The sequence below is a fragment of the Molothrus aeneus genome, chromosome 7 (assembly GCF_037042795.1).
Source record: "Molothrus aeneus isolate 106 chromosome 7, BPBGC_Maene_1.0, whole genome shotgun sequence".
In the NCBI taxonomy this organism is placed as follows: Eukaryota; Metazoa; Chordata; class Aves; order Passeriformes; family Icteridae; genus Molothrus; species Molothrus aeneus.
In genome coordinates this window covers 17,153,529-17,179,430 of record NC_089652.1, presented here as the reverse complement: position 1 = coordinate 17,179,430, position 25,902 = coordinate 17,153,529, and the positions used below count along the sequence as shown (strand labels likewise).

The following is a 25,902-nucleotide window of genomic DNA, read 5'->3' as shown; positions in this document are numbered from 1 at the left end:
TAGGATAACTGCATTCTCTCTATGCCATCTGACCAACAGCCATGGCCCATCTCCAAATACAAAATATTGACCAAAACCCATTATTAAAACCCAAGTTTGCATTATAGTTTCCAGTCATGTGTTAGTTTCAAAATTTAAGCTAAAAGGTATGTGATTTCTCAAGTCTTCTCAGGTCCACATATGTACAAAAAATAAGTGATAAATATAAAGCCTAATTCCACTTGTTCCAAGACCATTTTAAACATCTGTAAAGATATCTTAGTCCATTCTTTTTTCATTATAAAACCCTCTTTATTATTGTTTCACATAGAAAAATGTCCAAGACCATTACTGTAAATTCTACATATGGATGTTACTTTTACATTTTGGAGGCTGTCTTTCTAGATCATGTGGTTTAAGCATATTAATTGTTTAAGAGTACTGAGTCTGTTTCAATAGGTCATGGCTATATTCACATTTATTCTGAGCCCATAATACATTATTTCTAAGCAATTTCCATGCCACCTGCAAGAGCTTTGCCCCTTTTGCCTGTTCCTTCTGAAGGGTCATTTTTGGCAAGCCTTCTTTAAACTACTTTCAATTAAAAAGATACTGCTACTTTAATGACTCTTTCCCCATATTTTTGTTCCTATAAAGATGCTGAACCAGTACTTTACAGTAAGTATTAGAGAGATATGCTTCAGTAGTTTTAGTTTCATTACAGAGTTAAGAATGCAAGACTCATTGCTAGTTTCCACAAAATATTGGGTTATTTACAATGCCTTTTTCCCCCTTCACTTAGAAGTTCACTTGGCTTTCATTTTATTCTGTGATTCATACTTAAGAGAACTTGCCAACCCTCTGCTGCTCCCCAAGAGAAGTCACCAGAATCTGCATTATGAGAAAGTGAGAAATGCTCTTCTTGGCACAACCAACAGCCCATTCATTCCAGTACTGCCTTTCATAGATTGGCTGTAGATGTCATTCAGTGACAACACACAAACCTGAATTTCTGATGCTTACATTCCTTATACCATCCCCAGGCTCCATAAATGCATTGTCATGGACAAGGAGAGTACAGCCCTGTCTCATCATTTTAGTATCACATACAGACCCTTTACCCATGAACTTCCCTAATTCCTGCTCTGCACGTCCATAATAACAGCCCTAATATTCTTCTGAAGTTACTGAATATGATCTATATACTTCTCAAATTGCCTTAACATGCAAGGTATTAAAAATGAGCCTTCTGCAAAGTTCCAGATTTCCATAATTCCAAGTTGCACAACTTAGCTAAGAAACATGTTCACTGACCTCAACACTAACACAATTTACAGCTACTGCTGATGTAGTTTTAATGAAGTTTTGACATTTTCCAAGGATTTTCTTCAGTAATGATATTTGTGTATCCAAAAGTCAGTGGCATGAAGACAGATGAACAGCTTAAAAATAGAACTGTTATTCTCCAAACACACTACATTTCCAATTCTGCAGTTACCAGCATTGGACACTTCAGACATAAGCAGACACATTACTTAAGAGGTATCTACTCAACTCATGATTCAGTATGAGCTCTTAAACACTATTACACTACTGCAGTGGTGAGGCAGTGACATGTTTCATGTTTACAAGCATAACTATTTTATTTTTTCCTCCCTTCAAAACACTGATTTTTGTAGAGAATAATACATTATTTTCATAGAGCTACACTACACTGCAGGTCAATATACAGTTTACATAACTTGTTGGCTTTAGTACTGAAGACCAGCCAAGCATTTTCTTCATTCCTCTTCATGCCTATATCCACCCCACAGCCTGCAACCATCTTTTATTGCATTATTTTTAATTCAGGTCACAGAGTGATCTCATTTACAATACACCCCTGCTAACAGTCATATTAAAATGAAAAGAGCAGGTACCAACAACAGCATATTGCTGATAAATATTTCACTGAAAATATATACTTACCCTATTTTTCTCTATGGCCAAAGTACTAAACTATATATTCATTAACTGTACCCCTCAAAAAACATTACTGAACAGATACAATTGCATTTAAATTTTCAAATTCCTTTCCTTCTGGATTTTGTGATGTTTTTTATACCAAACACAAGATCAACCAAAATAATCTGTTAAAATACCATTACTTATTTCAGCAGTGCATGTCAAAATCACAGAAACTGCAAGAAGAGCTAAACACACAGGAAAATTGGGCTGCTACCAGCTGTTTTCTGGAGAATCAACTATTATGCAACACTGGTTAAACCTTTGGACCAATTAGTATGATGTGCAAGCTTACTCATTTCAACCAGTAAGTAAAAACCATACAAACAAACTAACCTTTCATCAGCTGCCTCATATACAACATTGTCCAACTTGATTATGTATCAGTTACTGTTTATCATCTTTTCAAAAAGACTCTATTACAGAGCTCAAGAAAATGAGCTCTGCTGCTTGGCTAGCTTGTGTCCAAAGCATGCAAAGAGAAGATCAGAGAAGCTTTAATATTAACTTACTAACAGGTATTTTATTATTCCAAACCACTCTAATTCTACCACGTACTACATACACCAAATTATGCCACAACCACATAAAGGTGTCATCTAGTTACAGTAAGTTATATACAGCACAGAACAGAAACTAATATTCATTTTTGGCAGATATTTAGTGTGAACAGCAATAAGCTAGTAGGTTTTTTTGATAGCTAAAAACTGAAATAATTACTGCATATAAGAAGAATTATCTGGTAAGTAAACTTTATTTGGAAATTAAGTCTCCATAATTTCACAAGCCAAAGGCAAGCACAGCTTGTCCCTCTTGAACTATAACACACCTCCAAACTACAATAGTCTGACTAACTATTTAAATGGGGATAAAAAGCTGCACCAATTCCAAATTCAATGTGTTAGAGAACAGATCAGACAAATTAAAATAAAATTGTGCTGCATATGAACAAATTTACATTGACTCATAGAATCACTTAGGTTGGAAAAGACCTTTAAGATCATAAAATCCAACCATAAGCCATGACAATTTACAAAATTTATTTTCCAAAATCCTTTCAAAGTTAAACTACACTTCTATTCAGGATCAAGCAAGAATGTCCATGCACCCCAAAAAGTTCAATCTGTTTGAAAGAGAATTGTACATTTTCTCAGTTGTGTCCCCACTTAGAGGTTATTGGTTCATACCATGACAGTCCCAGAGAGCACTCTTTGCAAATGAAACTGTACTAAAAGATTTCTTCCACCAAGCCCATGAGACTAATTTAGAGCTAGCTCTAAATAAAAAGTTCTAAGCACAGATAGTGCGGGCAAACTCCTCAGGCACAACTGTTTTTCACATATCTGTTCATACCACACCTATTGACCTAGACCACAGTCTACAGTGACTGGCTCTCAGAAACAACCCTAATTCTCCCAGAACCTCTCCCTCCCAGCCCTTTATTAACAGTCAAGACACAATCAACACAACACAGTATAGGCTGGATCCAGCTGATCTGCTTTTGTCTGACTGGATCAAAAGCAGGGGCACTACACTTTGGAAAGCCAAACATGCACAAGACTAATTAACAGACACTGACCAACTCACTTCTCACCACTGCTCTTTACACAGCCTGGGTAGAGGGGAAGAGATCAGTCATGTACCTCCTAAGGAGTTTCAAAACTGGTGCTGCTATCTCTTCATAAAGCCAGAGTGACTAAAGACTGATCACTGTTTAATTTACAGCTAATTATCTGTAGATTTCTATATAGAAACGCATTTCCAGGCAGTTTCATCCCCTGGTCAATGTTACTTGCATTCTGCAAACAGATCTGTCACTCTACTACTGGACTACTGGAGTGATTTCTAACATAGCTCAAGAAGGATGAATTTTTACAGAATTTAAAAAGAGCCAAAAACAGACTATCTACACATTACAGGTATAGTAGAAAACTCTTGGCAACCACCCACGAGCTGTATCAAGGGAGAGAAAGGAACAGGGTGTCAGAATGGCCCTTCAGCCTGAACAAAACTATGAATGCTGCAGAAATGGAGCATGGGAAAGACAGGTAACTTGAGCAAACTTGAAAAAAACTGTTGTGTCTAAGACAACAGAAGAGATTAAAGCTTCACTATTGAGGTACTGCACTGCAGCTGTTCACTGTCAATGTCAACAAGTAAGGATAGTTTTAAAATATTTTCATGGCAATTTGAAGCTAAGCAAGAAGAACAAAACAGAGGATTTGATGATGCAGCTTATAAACACCTTTGTTGGTAAATCCAGGTGCTCTGCACTGAACCAAACAAGTACTTTGAGTGAAAAATGGGAAAAATAGAATTTTGGTAACCCACAAGAGTTAAACACAAAGTTGACAATTCTAATACTAAATTCTAAAGCAATCTGTATTTTATGAAAAACTATGCATATCACATTCTGCAGTTTATTTTGAGCATCAGCCCTTTCAGGTTATAACAGCAAGTTAATGACAAAGATTGGTCTTAAAGCGTGAGTACAATCCTCAATATTAGAGTACCAGGCAGCCCTTATACTGTGCTCATACAAGCATTTTCAGTTTAACTACAGCATACTACACTCAACCTTAACAAAAATTAACAGTTGTCTGTCTGCATAAATGTTTGCAAAAATACCACATTTTTAATGTAAGCATTCTACTATGTGTGACAAACTTGTGTGGGCAACCTAGAAACAAGGCTTCCTTGAAACACATTCAAGTTTTTCTATTTTATTTTATTCAATGGCACCTTTAAATGGAACAATGTAAACAAGCAAAGAACTGTCCATTCTTTGCAACCAGAAAGTAGTTGAATTATGCACCAGCTTCTTATTCCTCTCTGGCAACCAAATAGATGTAGCTTAAGCACTGCATCAGGAAAGGTCTAACTAGCCATAAATAGAAACACAATTGAAAAGCTAAGTCAATGAACATTACATAGGAGTTGAACACACCTTAGTATTCTAGAAAAGTTGCAAGTATGCCACAAGAAGTTAATTTTCTCTTAGCTTTAACATCAAGCAGCATTAAACATCCTGCTGTCTAGAACATCAGGCTTTAGTAATAGATCCCTTGCCTGAAAAATACAGAACAGTAATGGGCATAGCCTAATGAACAGTCTATTAACCCTAAATAAAGGTCAATTGATCTACAAATTTTATCATAGACAGACTTCTAGACTAGAAATTGCTGTGAAAGATGAGTATCTATGCTAAAGAGCACCCATTTTACAGGGCTATTACCTTGTCCAGGTCTTGGGGTTGCAGATGTTGCAGCAGATGGTAGTTCAGTCTCCTGCCAATTAATGATAAATAACATTATCTGAATGCTCAGCTCCACAGTACCTTTCATATTACATCAGTATCAATAACAAGACTCACCTTTGCACTTGATTCTGGATCAAACCTTTCAAGGATTAGTTTGGCATTCTTGTAGGTTTCCTTTTCCATTACTTCCTCAAGCTAAAACCAGAAAGGTTCCACACATCAATAGATAATTTTTCAAAGTATTTCCCCCCACCATAACCTCCCATTTACAAGCATCTAATCAATGTTACCAAAAGGCAAAGCTCATCCATGAACCAGTAGCATTTTCAGATACCTGAGGATTTGCTGTATTCAATGGAAAATAAATTCTGCTTTCAAAAATAGTTTCCAAACTCTAATGGACTACTTGTACTTAACAGCTTTATTGCAAGGAAACACCAAATATTGCTAATTGTTTACATATAATGAGGAGAATAATTACAAGCACCAACTTCAATAATGGAATGTGCAAAAATCTATCAGCCATCATTATTGGAAGTTATTAGACATGACAAGCAAATGACAGGCAATTCCTTAGATTTATTTCCTCATAGCACTTAATGCTATTAATTTAAGGAAGGTCGTTAGCCAAGTGCTTTACAGAATAAAGTCCCTGTGCCAATTAACTGCTGTCAGCATCGATTTTAGATTATTTATTAGCAGAAGCAATTAGCTTGCTGCAAATGCTGTGAAAACTCACTAACTAGAGAACAGCCATGGAATTTGCTCAAATGACTTTAAAGGCTGCATCTACATCTTTACAGCAATTCAAACTGCTTTTCAGAAAAAAGGAACACGTTAAGAATTTAAATAAAAAAATTTACTGAGAACTATGCATACTTTAGGGAATGCAATTAAAGCACTTCATTATTACAGCGTTTTATTTACAATGCACTCAAGTGGCTTTATAGCTAATACATGGGCTTAATTAAAAAAAGTAATCACTAGTAAAGTATCATTTTAGTGGTTAACAGCCAACATCAGAAGCAGCTTAACTATGAAACTGAGATAGCTGAAGTTATGACAAATACCTAACATGGATAGAAATTATAATACATTTTACAGTATCTTAAGCAGACCTTTCTTCCTAGATATGCTGACTAATGGCCATGTTCAGCTAAAAGTGGAGACTTTATTTGTTCTGAAGTTTGCTGTTGGCATAAACTGCAAAACTGAAAAGGTCAGTGGTCAAAAAATTAAATTCTCTCAAACTCATTTATCACTGCTAAAATAACAAATTGTGCAGGTTAACATGAATTTTATGCCATTATTTAGCTAGTGAGAAACTAAAAGTTTCAGCCATTGTGCATACACAGACTGTGCAGGAGTTTTGCATTTAGACAGACCTCAGGATTACAAATAGACCTGAGAAGCTAAATAAAAATTCACTCCATTTAATGGCTACTGTGTATTCATTTAACACTCACTCCTCCACACATTTCTTGAAGTTTGAGGCAAGGAATACTATCCAGGCTGTTAATTAAGCTCTGTTGAAACAAAAGGGAGTGAAGAAGGAAGTGAAAATCAATTTCCTAGACTTGTATTTCAGCAGCACTTTGGAGTTAACCCACTAACTTCGTAAAACAAATGCCACACAGTGCAATAAGAGCAGAATTAATGACCTAATAGGAAAAACAAAGTATTTATTGCTTATAGAAGTAAAAACTGTAAGACAGACTTTTATACAAAGGGGTAAGGCTAGTGAGGTGAAGCTGCAAAATGGGGAAGCTTTAACAGTCAGTGCTAGTATTTGTCTGCCAAATCAAAATTTTAAAAACCCAATTCACCTCACATCAATGAACATAAAATGTATGCTATTCTCTGTATAGCCAAAAAGAAAAATGAGTAATAACTTTCTGCAGGACAAAGTGACCTTTAGGGGAGAGAAAAAGGAGAATGCTCCACCATCACTTGACACTTTCTTTATCTAAAGCACTTCTTGCCACAGGAGTATTAGATAGTATAGTAGCTATTTGTGGATACATAAGTTTTGCAAAAATAGTAACATTATTTTGAAACACAATTCAATTCTCACCACAAGATTCAGATGTTGAAGTTATCCCCCACATTACATTGTTTTTGGATAATTCAACTAGTTACTCTTCATATTTTGAAATTCATATATAGCTTTAAAATTCTAGTAAAGCTAAATTTGAACAAGAATTCAGTATCATAACTGACTCTTTACAAATTTATTGAAAATATATAGAAATTGTCAGGATTTCTACAGGCATATTCACATTTCTCATGCTTTCACTTATAGAGTATACTTTTCTAAAGTAAATTGAAATTTGGCTGACAATACCAAATAAAGAATCAAAAAGGACCAAGTTTTCTTACTGTGAGCAAATCAGTGTAAGTACCAGAAGAAAGTAAGAGCTTGTGTAAAATTTAAATACTACTTCTGTGCTTGCATAGCAGAAAAAACTGGCTTTTGTGCCAACACAGGAAGCTCATTTAAGAACACAAACCAAGACACTGACTTCTGGAACATTCACCATCCTGAAGCATAATCTTGGAATGGTTAACTTGATGCCGAGCACTAACACAGCAAATTGCTCAACACCTTACTCTTTTTCCATAATAAAGTCTTCTCTGTGATCCAAAACTTCTCCTACAAAATCATTTTCTACTTTCTGCCAAGGGCTAACTCATAGTCTATCCTTATCAATGAAATTATAATGCTGAGCAACTCAAATCACGAGTGAACTCTCTAAGAAAGATAGTAACAGCCTAAGCATGATTTTTTCATGGAATTAATCAGATATTACTAAAGAAGCATGGTACCACGTTCTCTTCCTATGAACAATTGTATGGATGAACTCATTCCCAACAGGCAACCAAACAGAATTCCTGTGGGAATGACATCAGCTGCTTAAATTGAATAGTATGAGTAACGTATTTTTAGCTTCTTGTAAAGGCAAGAAGTAACCAAAGACTTGAGTACTAGCACTAACCACTCTTATTCACCATATTACTATGTGAGTTCATAAATTGAGAATTATTTACCTCCAACTACGAAAAGGTCTTTCTTAATATTCACACAAAGCCATGAAAATCATTCAGTCTACCATTTAAAATATACCAGTACATGTAGCAAAAGTTTCATTAAAGTCACAGTAATCATTTAAGTCACAGTAATTAAATATTCTCTGAACAGATCCATGCCAACATTAAAACCACCATGGTAACTGACCCCTTTGTCAGTAAACACGATTTTAAACTGTATTTTGAGTTTCCAGTTGCATATTTTCCGTACTCGAGAATTTACCAGTTAGACAAAACTGGGCTTATACAAGAACCAACTCCTAGCAGAGCTTTTATCACATACTAAAGTTATCAAAATATCAATGGTTGTCTACACCTAGAAGGCTGAAGACAAAGTTGATTAAAGAGTAATTAATCTGAGTAACAGAACTTATATGCTGCAATTCTTCCCATTACTAACATAACTCCAAGACACCCTTGAAATCAGAATAGCTGGGTATTTTTTCCTAGATTAACAGATGCAATTTCTAAACTCTTACCTGAAATGGCTTGGAAGTCTGTCAAAGTCTAATATTACACTTAGCCTAGTATTCAGAGTAGCTGAGCAAGCTTCAGCAAAGTTTAATTCTAAAATTAGCATGGAAATTATTATACTAGCTTCACAACTTTGTCCTCGGGCTAAGAATTATCCCATCTTTAAGACTGCTGTTCCAGGTAAACTCCCCACTAATTCCCAGTTATATCAGCTTAATACATGTCCTGTGCCCTTGCTTTAATATGCTTAACCCTCTGAACTTGCTCATCTACCCATGCTCAGGCTTAAGGGCTGACATCCTCATTAACTGAGAAACTCTGAGGCCAAAATCACAGCCAAACAGTCACGAACACAACCACAGCATCCCTCCTTATGATCAAGGAGGGAAACAAAGTTGTATCTTGAAGTAGTGCCTTAATTACAGCTGATTAACTTCATCCCTACCCCAAGTTAATAACTGAACAAGCTTTAAAGTATTCACTAGGAAAAAAACAGCATAGTCAGTTCTGTGAGAAGTAAGTATTACACAAACTTTGAGTCAAAGTACAGGATAGACAATACTAATGGCAATTTCCAGATGAAGTATCTGTATTTATCAAGTATTTTACCCACATGAGAATACATATGACTATGTCACCAAAGCCAGAAGATAAGTTAGACAGAAATTAATTTCTACTGAGCAGTCCCTGCAAATACACCAGGGCATTATAGCAGATAAGGAGCTTACACCATTTACAGGTAAGCCCTGTAACCACCTTATCTCCTTTCAGCACACAAGTAATATCTGCAGGGAAAAGGTGGGCCACATAACTGTAAAACACAAGTCTACTGTAACATTTTTCAAAAGGACAATTGTCTTCAATGTAAGATTTATCCAGCAATTAGGTAGCTAAGCTGCAACAAAGTGAAAAAGCACAGATGTTGCAGCAGGCTCAGTGCCTAGACAACAATTTGCATTAGAAATAAACAGGAAACACATAATTTACTTATCCTAAATACTTTGAGAACCACAATGTAAATTTCTTAGTAACTAATCCTATTTGCAAACTCACCAACAAAACATAATTCAACAAGAAAAAAGAATCCTCTCTCTCCCCATTATTTCACTTGATTTTTGTTTTAGTAAAAATTAGCCAAAGACACTCCTAAGAAAGTTAATCAAACAAAACAAAATAAAATCTGAGTATTACCAAAATGAAATTTTACAGAATGCAATTGATTCAGTGTTTTTATCTAAAACACTAATTATATTCTGTCTTCTTACGTGCATCCCCTTCCAGCTCATTTCAACATGTTCTATTTCATGTATAATTATCTAATTTTAATGCTTAATTGAATATCTTAAATTATGATGAAGCTCCTGAGTCCACCTTCTGAGTAAAAAATACCAACACTGTACTGATTCAAGAGGCTGCAGAAGTCCTCTGTTTCTGGTTCCTTGCTAGGAGCAAGGCACCCACAAGATCATGTGATAATCACAGACTCTAAAAAATAGCTGACTTACACATTATTGGACTTCCCAGAACTCAGATTCACTCATCCTATTTAGAAGTTTGTCTTTAATGATTAAAGCTTGACTTGCATATATACTCATGCCAATTTATACTTCCAGACTTAAATTCTCCATGGTTACACTACAATTTCCTTCTTGTCTGTGAAGTATTTATGCAGTTGTTTCATTTTTGTATTGTGCAGTGTTTCATCCTGGTTCTTCTACAGTATGTTGTTTCGAGGTTTTGCACATGCAAAATATACATTTAGGTTTTTCCTGACTAATCTTTTATTCAATGGCTTTTGTCCTAATTGCTTCTCACACATAAACATTCAGTATTACTAGTTGTTCTATAAAAAAAGATTTTCACGATTACAAAAAACTAAACTTAAACTGAAATGAAGACTTTACATTTAAGATGCCAAAAACTCTTTTGTTCTCCACTGTGGTTTTTCTGCTTCAAGAACTTTTCCTTTAAGGCTACCAAATGACTATGTTAATTGGGAATATAAACAGATTTCAGTTAAGCAGTTTTCATAAACTTAACATTGTTGTCATGCCCATGTCTTTCCTCCCTAGAAAATTTAAGTCTCTCAAACCCCTTTGTAGCACCACTACAAGCAAAGAACACTTCCATTTAAATATCAGCAAATCCTCTTTACCAAAGGTTAATGTCATAATTAGGTTACAGGTTATCTTTTTTACATCTACATTTTAAAAGTGATAAAACATAGATCATTACATAATACCAGACTCACCCAACTCATTTTTGGTACCTTTGTTCTGGTTTTTTTATTAATTTAGCTACCATGGCAAAATCCAGAAGGTATGAGGTGAACACTTTGGGAAACTCATTAATAACAAAGCCTCATAATAGAATTTTTGGCATTTCTGGAGGGAGGAGGAATTGCTTTGGCAAGGTAGGGTTGGGGAGCAGAGAGTGTTTGGGTTGTGGCTGTTTTGAAGTTTTGCCTTCCAAGGCAGGTGAAGCCAAACATGTAAGAAAACAACTTCCTCTCTCAACAAGCTTCCTTATGGAGCAATAAACAGAGAGGAAACAGCTTTCAGTGCCACAAATTTCACAAAGAGGGCAAGTCATCCAAGACTTGCAATCTTGTCCATCCTAAATTTTTCTTACTGAGATTAACTGTTGATCAAGTTTGGTGCAAATATCTGGCATACACCATTTGTAGTGAACCAGAGTAGCCATTTTTTCTTGGAGTTTTACTTACTATTTTTTTCTTTTGGGATTTTAAATCTTCCAGTGCATCATCTAAAAGAAAGACATTATACATTAGTTTTCAAATATAAATTAATTTCAGCACACTCCAAACATTGATTTCACCTTGAGATATCAGGAAAAATTATGCATTGACCAGTACCAACTCTGAACATCAGTAAACTTGGTACAAAATAACTAGAGTTCTTATGTGAAAATAAATCACTTAAAATGCTGAAACTGCTTATAAATTATAGCCCACTGTTATCACTTTACAGTTATAACTATTAAAAAATTTTATGTACCATTTCCTCATTAAGCAAACCAATTCTAGCCAGTGCCCTGCTTTGACCTACATTAAAACTGGTACAACAATGGACCAAATACATTTAATCTCATGACTCAAAACACAGAGAAAAGCTTGAGGTCTAAGAATTAGCATATCTGAGTACCAGATTTACTGGCTTCAGTATTTCACATAAACCTCTTAACACATGCTAGTTTCAAATGCCAGGTCAATTCCAAGCGTCAAAGCTCAATCTATTTCTTCCTTTCTATATTCTCAGACTACAGCAAAGCCCTAGTTTTGTAAGAACAGCTACCAGAAGGTCATTTTTCTACTAAATGTTAAGAGACTGCTGAAACAGGTAGGCACAACAGCTAACCTCTATAAGAGGAAGAGAAAGAAGAAAGGCCAAATCCATGTGGGATTTTCCTGAAAGTCAATGTTTGGAGCTTGACACTCACAGAAAACTCACTGTAATAAACCATCACCTAATGCAGAAGATACTCTCTCAACAAATTAGCTGCCTACTACCTCTGTTCACAGCAAGAGATTTTAACAATAAACTGTACAACTTTTTACCCTTTCTCAGCTCTACTGAACACTGGCAGCTTGCTGTAAAAATATACCTATTCTTACCCATTTTTAAAGACAGAAAAAGGTTCACAAAACTACAAGACACAAACCCAACCAAACTAAACACACTTTTTTTTATATTTTTACTATTTATAAATACTCATTCCATACCATTCAAAGTTACTTCAGGAATACTGTAACTTAAAATTAAGGGAAAAAAATAATTACTTGAACTTTTCCAGAATGTAGAAATCCATTTTGATCAAATATACCTCTTCATTAAATGTGCAAAATACTAAAACTGGCATGCACATATTTGAAAGGTTATTATTTATACAATAAAAGGGTAACTATAACCATCCCCATTTGTTTATAGGACATGGAAAAAGACAATATTTAATCCTGGGATGGACCACAGAAGATGGACAATTCCAGAAAGTGTGCATCTGCAAATTACTAAGGTACCTCTTTTCACCAAATGTTACATTTGTAATAGAACACAACCTCACATGTTGCCCCACACAGATTATTAGCTTAAAAAATAATGTATTGCAATGCAGTGTGGTATCATGAAACCAAATAAGCAGCAGAGTACAGCCAGCTATCAATGGTTACTCAAGAAACTGCAAGTGCTTTTGGTACAGAAATGCCTAGAACATCTTCAAGCACAGCCTTCCACAAAGCAATGCCATCAGTTTCAAGTGTGGGTGTTTCTTTCTGATCACTTCACCTCCTGTATTCAAGAAGAACCTCAAGAAACACCTGCCCCTTAAACACGGCCAAATGGCAATTACTGCAAAGCACTCTCAAGAAACCAACCTATCTCATCTTAATTAAACCTACAGGAAAAAAAATAATTCATACTAGAGAAGTGAAAACCTGCAATATACCTCATTTATTTTCTCCAGCTTTGGGACAGATCAGCCTAAATCTTTAACAGTTGTTTGCCTGACCAGTCCTAAAAACTGAAACTCCATCGTCTCTCTGCATCACTTTCCCTGGAGTCTAGCTACAAAATTTCTTCATTCACAGCATCATTCCCAAATCTGGTGTATACTGATTATCCAGCACAGAGCTTTATTGTATCAAATAACCACCTCCAGTGTCTCAGTATGTTATACTAACTTATCGCAGAATAAAAATTTGGTTTTGAACAACTTGGTTGATAGTATGCTCTCTCAGCTATGCTTTCTCCTGCTTTACTGCTTCAATCCTACATTCGATTTTTCTTTTCAAATATAGGACTTTTATCTCTGAGGTAAAACACTTCATTTTCATCCAGTCTCTGGAACCACACAGGAATAATCCCTTTTGGCATGTTCTATCATCTACTAAACCCTTTAAACACAGGTTCAACAAAAGCACCAGACTTGCCTGTATGCTCAAAACAGCAACAAAGACATTTAAGCAAAGTAGAAAAATATATTTTTTTCTTATTCAGCCATGAAATGCAAATCATTCATTTCACCTTAGAAATGAATCACACAGCACCACAGAATATACAGACAATTTTATTTCTACATAAAAATGTATGTTCTGCGCTTGCATATCAAATGCAAACATTCGGTTTAAGAAAAATTCTAAAAGTGATGTTTAACTTGTAAGCTGTCACAAATTAAATACATCATGCTGCTCTGCAAGTCATAAAACACAGTGCAACACTGAGGTTTGCCTGTATTATTGCTCACATCACCATGAGATATTGTTACAGGCTGGACTGCTTTCAAGGAAAGTCTCAAATGAATTCTAACTACTGCAGACAAGTGCCACAGATGCTGTTTTTAAATAGCATGCAGATTCATTCTAATGCAAAATTTAACAACTTTTTATATATATTTGAAAACCTCCATTACTTCTCGGTTTTGTTACACGACTTCCAATTTTCCTTAGCTCTCAAAAAAGCAGAAAAACACCCACTTATACCTTCCCCACTCAGGAAAACATAAGTATGCTTTGGAGAACTTGGGAGAAAAAGATATCCTGACAAATAAATTAGACTCATCTGCTATAAATCTCTTCCCTTTTGCATAAGGATAACAGATGACTGCTGGAATACTTGTGAGATGCAAGTATCAAGGGAACTACTACTACTGCTGTTTATACTCCTTTCCCCTTGATCCTACTTTTACATCATATTTTATTCCATTACACATTTGACACATGCAAAGACAGGAGAAAGTTAGCACCATTTTATAAGTGAAGTGAAAGATTAAGCAGTTTGCTTCCTGCTCTTTCATGAACTATGTGGTAGAAAAAAGTTTAGCTAATACTACTAATTTCAGTATCAACTAAAAGGCTACTCTTGTCCTCCTGGAAGCCAAATTATCAAAAGCATTTACATCATCACATCAAGCAAGCATCAGCCTCAACTAGCTGCATATTTAAAAATAAATAAATAAAACACAAGAAAAAAGTACTTACTATTTCTTTCTGTCCGTTTGGAAAAGAAAAAAATGAGCAGAGTTCTTATACACCAGATTCTTTAGGAAAAAAAAAAGAATTATATTAATTAAAATATATTACAGTAACCATTTCTGAAGTCATTTAGCAAACAACATTTAGCAGATGAGATTTATTTCACAAATACAACAGACAGAAACCTTCAAACACTATTCATATAAAAAAGTAAAAAATAAATTAGCACCTTGTCAACAAGCTATCAATATTGCTCTAAATAAAAGCATCTTTTCAATTGAAATTAACTGTTACTTAAGGCAGAAATACTAAGGCAGCAGCAGCAATATCATCACTTGCTAAAAAATGTTCAGCTGAAAATTACTTAGTCATCACTTCTTATTTGATAGATTAATAATGTATTTTATCCAAAAAAAGAAACTTACCAGTTCAGACCCAAAATTAAGGCCCAAGAGATTTGTGAGAAGAATTCTAATACCAATGAAAACCATGTGATAGAGCTATTGTACAAATGCTCTCCCAAGCAGAATTAACTGACCTGAGTCTTGGTGATATTAGAGAAACCCCAGTCTACTCAGTTTCTGTAGGGTTTCAGCTGACTTAGCTGGAGCAGTTTATGTCAAGATGAAGTTAAACTGATCTATGACCATTTTACATTTGAAAGGTCTCTTTGCAATCAGGACTTCATTTGTTTAAAAGCTTAGAATTGCTTCTAATATTAAGCTGACACTTTTCCTGGTAAGTTATTCAGTCTAAGCCAAGTGGCAAACCTCATACACCAAGCCACTCCAAGCATCCAAAACCCTCCTAATGACAATTACATAATAGAGCCTAAATTAGCAATGTTCAATTTAAGAAAAAACAAGAAAAAAACAACAATCTTAAAGCCTAGAAAAGTTATCTAGCTAAAAGTATGATAAGAAAGCAGGCAAAAGGCTTTAAGAGTTTTCATAATGACTTAATTCATAACATCTTCTGTATTTATCCAATAGTTGCCCAGTTACAAACGTCTTCAAGTATTAACAACACAGCCCAAGTCAGGCAAGTTGGATGAGGCACCTGGAATCTGAGAGCAGCCTATCCAAGGTAAGAGAAACAAAGAAGTTTAAGTACTCCATGTTCAAAAGTGTGCTATAATAACTGATCTAATGATACAGGTGGATTTATCCACTTACACAACACAAAATGTGTCTTTCTAAAGTACCAGAAGAAATAAATGTTTAGAGGATTTAAATTGCCTTAAATACCTTGTTACAAGGGCAAAAGCATTATTTCTTTTTAAATGTATGCTTAACAGTCTTCTACCTAAAGCTGTATTCTAAATATGAAGTAAGCGACACATCATGAAATAAAAAAGCATTTTCTCTGTAAAAAATCCGATATCTGAGTTTAATAGCAGATCATTTCAGCCAATTTTACAAAAAAAGAAAATATATTTCTTTGAAAATCAGAACATGCAAATTAAAACTAATTCAAATAAAAATCAGTTCAAGAAGAGCACCCTTCTAAAATGCTAATGTATTTCTTCAACTTTTTGGGTATTTTCAGTACACATTTAAAATTAATGAAGTTCTATTCCTAAAACTTAACTTGCTCTGCCAACATCAGTAACTCGCTGAGACCCTGAGGGACTGACCTAAGGCAGAAATAAGTTGGTGACTGACTGCAAGCTGGAAAAGGCAGACATACTCCAGTTTGATTAGGTCTGAAAAATCTCTAGAGCTATTACTGGGTGGCACCAGGCATTCAGCATGGAGTCACCTCTTGACCGAGAACAAAGACAAGCTGGCAGCTGCTTGCCATTCATATCTGCCAAAAAAAGCTGAAGGGGAATAGCTTAAGGGAAAAAAAAAAATCTGATAAACAGTTGCAAGTCATAAGAGAACAAAAGACTGATTCTAAGTGCTAGTAAGCTGACATCTAAATCAGAATTTTACAGAGAGCCATCTTGAGAAAAATAAGCAGAACTGGACAAACTATAGAATAAAAGTCCAACATGTAAATTCAAACCACAGCACAAGAAGCCATCATCTTCAATAATAAAAGCTTTCATTTCTACAATAATTCTAACACACCTATGTGAAAGGGGGCTGGTAATACTTCCTCTTTTACAAGCCTTTCCTATCAGCATGAACAAGCCTCACACACTAACAACAAAGACTTAAAAATGCTTGTCCTTAAGAACAAAATTAATTCATATTGCTGCCAAAGATTAATTTGAGCTCTAATTTCTATATTAATCCTTTCCAGTCAAGATCCTGCAGCCCATGTATTTTCTCCACAGGAGTACACAACAGCAATATAACAGTATATTACAAATAATGCAGTAAGACATACAAACACCATTTTTACCTTGGGGGTTTTCCATGTGTTACATTATGCTCATCAAACTTGCAAAGTCTCAAATATTTACTCTGACTTTGCCTCTCAAGTCTAAAGCTAGGGCATGTACAAACCAAGCCTTCATACAAAGGTGCTGTAAAAATGGAAGTACTTATGACCATTTCAGCAAATTAGTAAATGCACTGTGCTCCCCATCGTTAGGGAAGATGCTCAGTAGGCTGCTCTCACCTCCCTGATGGTCTGGAGGAAGGGGAGGCTCCAAAGCAGCTGTTTCAGTGAGGTGGGAGCCCTTTTTGTTACTTTTAGAAAAGTGGATTTCTTAGACAACAAAAGCCACTCATCAGGAGAAGCAGCCAATCAGCTCAGTGGAACAAATATGTAGCAATACTTTCTCCAGTTCACATACAATGACGTCTGTATATTTTCTTGTTGAAGAAAACAGTCAGTGATTTTCCAGAAAAACAGCTAATTATGTAAAAGTAGTTTTCAACACACTTAGGTTGACAACTTTTCAAGTCCATTCTGTGTTAAAAGTCACCTAACACATAAAGTAAGTTTCTCCATTCATTCTTGTATTTTTCCCAGGTTTATACACTACATTTTACATGTAGATGACATACCTTTGGTTATTTCTGTATAGTAATGTTACTTCTCAGATCGCAATAAAAATAAAACCCAAGAAACAGAGTAAAAATAAAACCCTTGTGCATATACTACATTACCTTACAGCTGTTCAGACACAGCTCTCTAGCCCCAGCATAATTTTGATAAGCCAAGTAACTTTAGATGCTATTATCTTTTGATGATAAGACCTAGTTCTATACTAACCCAGACCCATGACAGACATTCCCCTCAAAGAAAGTGTCTGCCTACCTACTTGAATCTATTTTAGAAGAAAAAATTCAGCAAGTTATGACATCTCAAGGATTGTCAAAGCAAACCCAAACCCCTGCTGAGATGTATTTTCCATCTCCTTTTATCAAAGAGACAGCAGTTAGAAAACAAAAAAGGCATATTTACTTACATCAATGGAAATGCAAAAAATGGAAGTGTCATTGTCAGCCTTGCTGTCCATTCATCAGGAAGACACCACAAATACACAATTAAGCAAGTAATAAGGTAAAGAACTGAAGAGTAGAGAAGAAGCCTTCCAACCCATAGTTTCTGTAGCCTCTGATTTTTTTCTCTAAATTCTTCTAATGTCTGTATTTCCTGCAAATAAACAGGGTTCAGCCTTATTAGTGCAATTAGTAAGAGGTTTTACTAAGCTGCCTTTAAATGTTTGCTAAAATCAGCCCTATCAGTCTGATACTTGATTAGAAAAGTCAAGCAGCTCTTTGATAAATTACAATATTTGCCCATAGATAACTTTCATAGCATAAATACTCCATAATAATAAGGCTATGATATGGGCCACTTGCACCTTACTAGCAATTGCTAAGAAAAGTTAAAAATCAGCACTTTTTCACATTTGTAATGCATTAGTATATTTGGGAGAAGTGAAAAATACCAGTATCTTATGCATGGCAGTCTTTACTATCACATAAGTCACTACTAAACATACTCAGCATTCTAAAGCTTTCATCAGGTACCTGTGGAATGTTAAATGTCTCTGACACTTTTCTACTAACATGGCAAATTGCTGCAACCTCTCCACCATTCTACTTGTTTTCCTTTCAGTACTTTCCTCACATAAAGAGTGAAATCATGAACATCTGTATGATGGTATATTAATAAGTGATGGAGCAATGCTCTGCTATGTTAACCATTCTGACTGTATTTCAAGTGACAACAGAAGTACTCACAGCTTCATTAAAAGGAAAACAAAAATATCAACAGTATATTTCAAAACAGTTAATTTCCCCACAGAGTACAGACATCTGTCACAAATGCTGGTGAAAAATCACAATTGATTACTGAACAACCTATCCAGTTATTCTGCCCCTGACCTTACTACCACTACCGTTGCAACTGCTATACATAAAACCATACATTGAAGCTTTTCTCATCAACCCGATGAATGGAACTTGGCATTAGTGACATTTTCCTTTACATGGGACTTTTACAATTAGTTATAACTGAATTGTGTAATCAAGGCAGCTTCATATTCATTCCCATTTCAGGCTCTCTAAATAAATACTTGCCCTGCAGCTTCTCACTATCTATTATACAGTATTGGTATTTTTTAAATGAGTAAACACTAACGGGAAAAATTATAACAATTTCTCTGATGTGCAGAATCTCTACTACTGGAATAATTACCAAAATAATTTAAAATTTCTTGAGAGCATTTTACCTAATGTGAGAGAAATACATGGCCAGCAAAAAGGACACATATTTCTAAACAAAAAAAAAAATCAAACAAAACACTAAAAAGCAAACACATACCTTATCTATTTTCTCTAATACTTCTACAGTGGAAGGCTTTGCCTGCTTACAAGGGAAAGAACAAAGATATTAATCTCACTTCAAAAAACTCAGTATTTTGTGGATTACTGTACATTAACAGTTTCCTAACAAAAAGACGTACTCATAATACATTAATAAATTCATAAATTATCTACTTTATATAAAGGTAAGAAGTTTTCCTACTTTAGTGTGACAAATAGAAAGGACAAATAGAAAATCACTCTTTTACAGTTGGCATTACTCTAACCTGAAAGCTCCTCTCCTACATCACAAAAAATGAAAATCTATAATGCTTCTACAGCAATAATGAATGTGTAGGTGGAAAGCAAAACAAGAACAGAATTGATGAGTGGCAGAAATAGGCAAAACACAGAGAATATAGAGAGGAAGCCCTAATCTGAGTACTCCAGCTTTTTACTACTATTCATTCCATATAAGGACACATGGTGTAAATAAATCAAAAGCACCTGCAAATAAGGGCTGTCATCACCAGTAAAATTCCCTATAGGAGCACCTGGAAATCCACCTTCTAGGAATCTTTCCTAATTTCTGAGAATTATCAAGCCACAATCTTTCTCCACCCTTCACACTACAAATTGAAAAGCCATAGCTCACATTGCATCACCCTGAAAGTAAGTTTCTATTACACAAAACTGACACTCCACCTGAAGTTTCACCTTTAATGGAGTTTTGTAGGGAAGACTGCTGTCAGTTGCTAATAAGCAAAGGAAAACCTAGACTCAAGCAACTCACACCTGCCAGGAGAGTAGTCAAAAACCTCATGCCTCTTCTTCCTCATAAAATCAGTACACCACTCAACAACCAATAAAAGCAGATAGGAAGACAGACTTGTACAGGAGTAAGCCACTACCAAACCATTTGTTAAAACAGCCAGAAATGTTTCTGCACATACCCATTTTTATCTAGGTCACCAACCTGTCAAGTCACAGATGCTGCAGTTTCTATCCCAATGATGCACAACAAAAGTATTTAGATTTACAGAAAGAGTTAAAACTGTATTTTTTTAAGTTAATCAAGCCAGTGCCAGACTGGTACTGCAAAGGAAATGAAGGACAACAGCAGAGTTTCACAGCTTAAGTGATTTAGTAAAAAATACTTTTGGTCATGATATCTCTCACTACTGGACTTTTAATGACATACAGGAAAAGTTCAGCACTAGCATTCAGCATTAATAGTCAACATGTCCTAGATACTCCCATCTTCTGGACTAAAGGTTATTACATTGTTACACAATGTTACTTACCCTCCATCTTGAAATTAATCCACCCATCTTCTATTGTGGACCAATGTTGGCAGAGCTATCAATCTTCTACAAGAATTCACAGCTAGAAATAAAGCATTAAGCACTTAGGAGTAATCTAGCAACATAATCAAAGATTCTCAAATTCATTCCAACATTTTAAGAAATCAAAATATTGTCTAAAGCCATTGTCTAGCTATCTACCTATGTGCTATCTTTACATTCAGTTTTCTGATTCACAAGCCACCCTGTAAGTCAGTTGATCAGCTCAGATGTGGCCAAAGTTATTTTTATTTTGGAAATACTTAACTAGTTCTCAAAAATACAGGCACAAATGAACCGCAAAAAGAGCCACCAAAATACTCCAACAGAAAAACAATTTTAAAAACTTAGTATTGAGCACAATTATTTTAAGATACTGATTTCCAGTTATTTCCTCTGCTGCCCCTAAACACAACTCAGTATTCCTTTTTAGTTGCAACTCTAGGCATTCAACATTAACACCCTGTTAACATCTCATCCTGTTCATGAGAAAATTTCTCAAATAAATCTATTTCTTTTTCATGCCCTCACCAACAAGAATATGCTGTGTGCTCAGTTTTAAGTTCAAAGAACCAGTTTCAAAGATTTCATTTGCTGTACTAAAGCACTACATTGACAGGTCTTCCCTGCACAACTCACAACCCAGTCATCAGCACATCAAATGACTCTAAAACAATTCCAAAGGGGCAAGAGAGGCTCACCTCACCCTACACAAGCCTGGAACCAATGAACAACACTAATTTGATGATCTGGGTCTAAGCTCCAGAAACAAAATTGTAGCAACTTCCCATTCAAAGATAGTTGAATCAATTGAACCTTAGGATGGCAGACTTTCTCTCCATCCATTTAATATACAAGGTTTTTACCTATTTAACAAAAAAGTAACCAGTTCAAAACAACCCTGACAGTAAACTAATGCTCAATCCCAACCAGGACTCGAACCTTTTTCATTCTGGAGTGAAACACTAACACTTATTAAAACAAAGCAGTGATCTAGCTAGACAGAAATATAAGTGATCATTATCTCGCTTATTAAGTTTCCTTTGGTCAAAAATGGAAAGATACATTTCAATCCAAATTTGTTCTCAAATTGTCTGAGGCCTCTAGAGCAATTTAATATGTACAGGATATGCACTGCTCACTAGCATAAACACTGCTGTAGTCTGGTAACCTCCCCACCTTCCAAGAAAGCCAAGGACTTCAGAACTATAGGCCCTACTAGTTTCAGAAACCAACCCTTAAAGATAAGGAAATCCGTATCAGAAATGCCACGAGAATGAAGCTAGAACAGATGGGCAAATTAGCTCTGCTGCTGCCAAATGAGTAGCACCAAAGGCTGAGATATAGAAAAAGCAATTACCCCTTGGACTCTTAACAAATTCTCAAAATAATCACTACTGCAGCAACTCATCTCAGTAAAACAGCAGTCCTTTTTTTTTTTTAAACACACAATCTAGCACCAAGAATTTTACACAACCGTGACTGCAGACACTGCAGACCCTTTGCATGATGGGTATTGCAGTAGATCTGAGCCTACACTTTCTTCCCAGATATTTCTACAGACACAGATAGCTTTTACATTGTTTTGCAATGAAGATACTGTGTCAAATAGCCAATTGAGAAGCCTGTAAAGCCAGCACAAAGCTCCCAAATCTAGCTTGTTTCCCTAGCATTGCCACTGCCCTTAGGAGCAATGGTGGCTCTCAGTTGTGGACACAGAGAGACACAGAGATGCTCACATGGCCTTCGTGTGTGCCATTTTCCTTCAAAACATAGTTTGAGAACCTCTCCACTGGAAGTGTTAGAGGATCTTTTGGGAACAAATTATCCACGGGCTACTGGTGACTCTGACTTATAGCAGTAACACATTCACAGTGCTATTGCTACAGAAGGCTTTTTTAAATATCTGGTAAGCTTGGAAGAGAAACAGGTTCGACAAGTGTCACTATGCATCTGATTTGACAGGAGCTGTGATGATGACAGGCTTCACAGATGCTGCTCTGCAAGCCTGCAATACTACCAAAATCCTTCCCCAAAGAGGTATTAGAGATTAGGGCCACAAGATTCACATTTACAGTTTAGTCACTGAATCCTCAGTGAGGAGGTGGAAAATTTTCTATGATTACTATGGAGTGCCTCAGATGTTTTCCTTCTTCCCCTCTCTTCTTCCTGACATGACAACACTAATTGTCTTCAATTTGTCTTTGATTGCTTCAAGCTCTCCTCATTCCTCCTCACCTGCCACTCCACTACCACTAATATCTATCCTACTCTTCATGGCAAGAGATCATCTACAAGTTACTTCCTTCCCATGCTCCAAACAACAAATTATTGCATAAGACTTTTCCCTTCTGAAGACTGCACTGTAGCACAGAGCTGTGCATTTCACTGACTAAGCAGTAGAGTAGTTGGACTTATTTCCACACACTTTATCACTGATGCAATACACAAGTAAGATAACTGCAACATGTCCTAGGCTTAAAACTGACAAAAGAAGCATTAAAAACACTGAACAGAGAAGCTTAAAAAAACACTACTATCAATTTTATTACCTGACTCTCTCAAAAAATATTTATAGCAGGTCCTCTACTCCCAAAACATTTAAGTTATTTATTAAAAAGCAGAAGTGCCAGACTAAGAGACCAGAGCAGAAAAAGCTTCTCCTTTGAATGAGGCAAAAATCCACTAAGACATCCACGCCCATCCACCCAGGTGGAGAAAATAGCTTCATGATCTCATTACACTTTTATCAAGTCAGTCTCAAATTTCTTCAGGCTTGTTAATGTTTTACAGGTTAAAAGTTCTCCAAAAACTCGGTCTCCCAAGTAAATTTTAATAACTGACATGCTAAAATTCAAGACTGAATAACATCAAGAGAAGACATACTACAAGAAAAAAAAGGAAGTTGGAAATTTGTAATCAAGGCCTTGCATAGTCATACAGACCTCTCCCCTTAAGGAATGGGCAATGCTTTTCAAATAGGTATTTTGTGCAGACTTAATCATTCCAATTTCTGTAAGTTTTTGTAGATATTTACCACCACAAAGAAAACAAATTCTATAATTTAAATTGAATCTCTAGTTCTGCTCACAGTTTGCTCAAAATTTACTGACCTCAGAAACTTCCACTGGGACCATAAAAAGTTTCTCCAGCTGAGCGCCGCGGACAAGGAAACAAGCAAAACCAAACCAGGAGCATCACCCACCACCTACTGCTAGCCTGTCCTAGAACGCCTCAGTTACAACAAAATACTAAACTTTTTTCCATTCAAACTTCATTTTCGGCTGTTTCCGTCTGGAAGCATCCCCCAAAAGTCCTATCCTTTGCAGAGCCTTAATTAAAAACGCAAATTAGCTCCCACACAGACTGCACAGCGCCGGAGCGAGAAGTGGGTGGGTCGGGCGCTCTTTTTTGAAACCCAACCCCAGCGGGCTGCGCGAGGGGCGGCCGGCGCGGGCCCGGCGGGCCGGGAGGCCGCTGCCAGAGGTCAGCGGAGCCCCCGGCTCCCCGGAGGCCGCTGCCAGAGGTCAGCGGAGCCCCCGGCTCCCCGGCCCGCCACAGCCGCACGGCTCCCCGCTTCCGCCCAGGCGCCCGCCGCCCTTCCCGCAGCCAAGGGGCTTCCCCCTCCGAGGCTGCACCGCGGCCCGCCCCGCCCCGCTGCCCGGAGCGAGAGGGAGAGAGGGAAGGGGCACCTGCCGCCCTGCTCCGCTTCGTGCCCCGGGGCCGGTACCTGAGCTCTCCTATGGGGAGCGCCGGGCGCCCCTCACCCACCACCCCGCGCCCCTGTCCCACCGCGGAGCCGCTCGGGGCCGGGCCGCGCAGCCCCCGCCATCGCGTACCTGCCGCGGGCCGGGCCGCGCATCCCGCCCGCCACCAACGCCGCCGCAGGAGGAGCGCGGCGCCCGGGCGCTGCTCCCACCAGGCCCCGCGCGGCCGCGGCAGCCAATCAGCGCCTCGCTGCCGCGGGGCGCGCTGGAGCGGGGCGGGGCCGGGCCGGGCCGGGCCGCGCTCGGGGCGGGCGGCGCTGCTGGGCGGTGCTCCTGCGCTCCGCTTCCCGCTCCGTTCCGTACAGTACCGGACCCGGCCGTACAGTGCCGTATTTTACCCGGCCGTACAGTGCCGTATTTTACCCGGCCGTGCCGCTCCGGACCGTACCGGATGGTACCCGACCGGGCCGTGACATGACGATGCGCCGCTCCTGCCGCGCTTCGTGGCCCGGCCCGGGCGGTGTCCCGGGCGGTGTCCCGGGCGGCTCTGCCCAGCCAAGTTCAGGCGGGCGGTGTCGGAAGGCGCTCACCGTCTTCCTGCGGCTCTCGCTGATCTCTGTTACAGAAAATAAAGGTGTTTTAAGGCAAAACCGGAGGAGTGTGAGGGCCAAGCTGTCATGTGGAGGTTTGCAGGCCTCCCGACGCCGGTGCTCAGCCAAGGAGGCAGTGCTGACAAAGAGCCACCGTGCTGCGGGTGTGCTCTGCGGGCAGAGTCCCTGAGGGTCACAGCACAGGGCTGCTCTCAACGAGCCCTTTCTTCCAGTCGGCATGTGTCTTGGGAGAAAAGCTGAACTCTGAATGTCTTTAAATCCCATTACTGTAATCACAATCTCCTCTCCCTTGGTGCTGTACTTCCATCAGCTTTCTTATATCGCTGGCGCCCATCCCTTGCTTCATGCCGACAGGACACAGGAACAGTGAATAAATACTTGCTCTGTTTGCACTGTGTTTCTGACATGCCCTCTTCAGAAGTTTTACCACTACACTAACACAGGTGCATGCACATAAATGTGAAAGAAAGTCCTTCCAAAGTGCTTTGTAGTAAAAACTCCTATGCAAAAGCTGTATATCTTCAGCTGACTCTGCATTGTTGAAATTCTTGTATTGTAACAGTGCATCATAATACAGCCTATAAATGTTGGGGTTTTCCCAGCTCTGGTAGGTTGACCCTGGTCAGGAGGTAAACCTCATACTCCTTCCCCCTCTGGAAGATGACTGGGAAAAGTCAGACAGCTCATGGGTTGGGTTAAAGGAAAGTGAATGAAAGTAATTTTTAGTAAGTGAATGAAAG

At 37.6% G+C, this 25,902-nt stretch overlaps 1 protein-coding gene across 3 annotated transcripts in view; it reads right to left on the bottom strand.

Moving 5' to 3' along the window:
* LNPK (lunapark, ER junction formation factor) overlaps window positions 1–24,775 on the bottom strand; it is a 54,336-nt gene extending 29,561 nt beyond the window's left edge. For 2 of the 3 annotated variants that reach the window (XM_066553358.1, XM_066553359.1), the window contains exons 1-8: window positions 24,684–24,775; window positions 20,806–20,887; window positions 19,521–19,565; window positions 18,157–18,344; window positions 14,796–14,854; window positions 11,529–11,569; window positions 5,357–5,437; window positions 5,219–5,270 (exon numbers count right to left, since the gene is read on the bottom strand). In XM_066553358.1, coding sequence (XP_066409455.1) covers window positions 5,219–5,270; window positions 5,357–5,437; window positions 11,529–11,569; window positions 14,796–14,854; window positions 18,157–18,344; window positions 19,521–19,565; window positions 20,806–20,832 — 493 coding nt within the window. In that variant the 5' untranslated portion in view covers window positions 20,833–20,887; window positions 24,684–24,775. The remainder of the gene's footprint in view (window positions 1–5,218; window positions 5,271–5,356; window positions 5,438–11,528; window positions 11,570–14,795; window positions 14,855–18,156; window positions 18,345–19,520; window positions 19,566–20,805; window positions 20,888–24,683) is intronic. The other variant, XM_066553361.1, reaches the window with a different exon arrangement.
* Window positions 24,776–25,902: the final 1,127 nt, after the last annotated feature.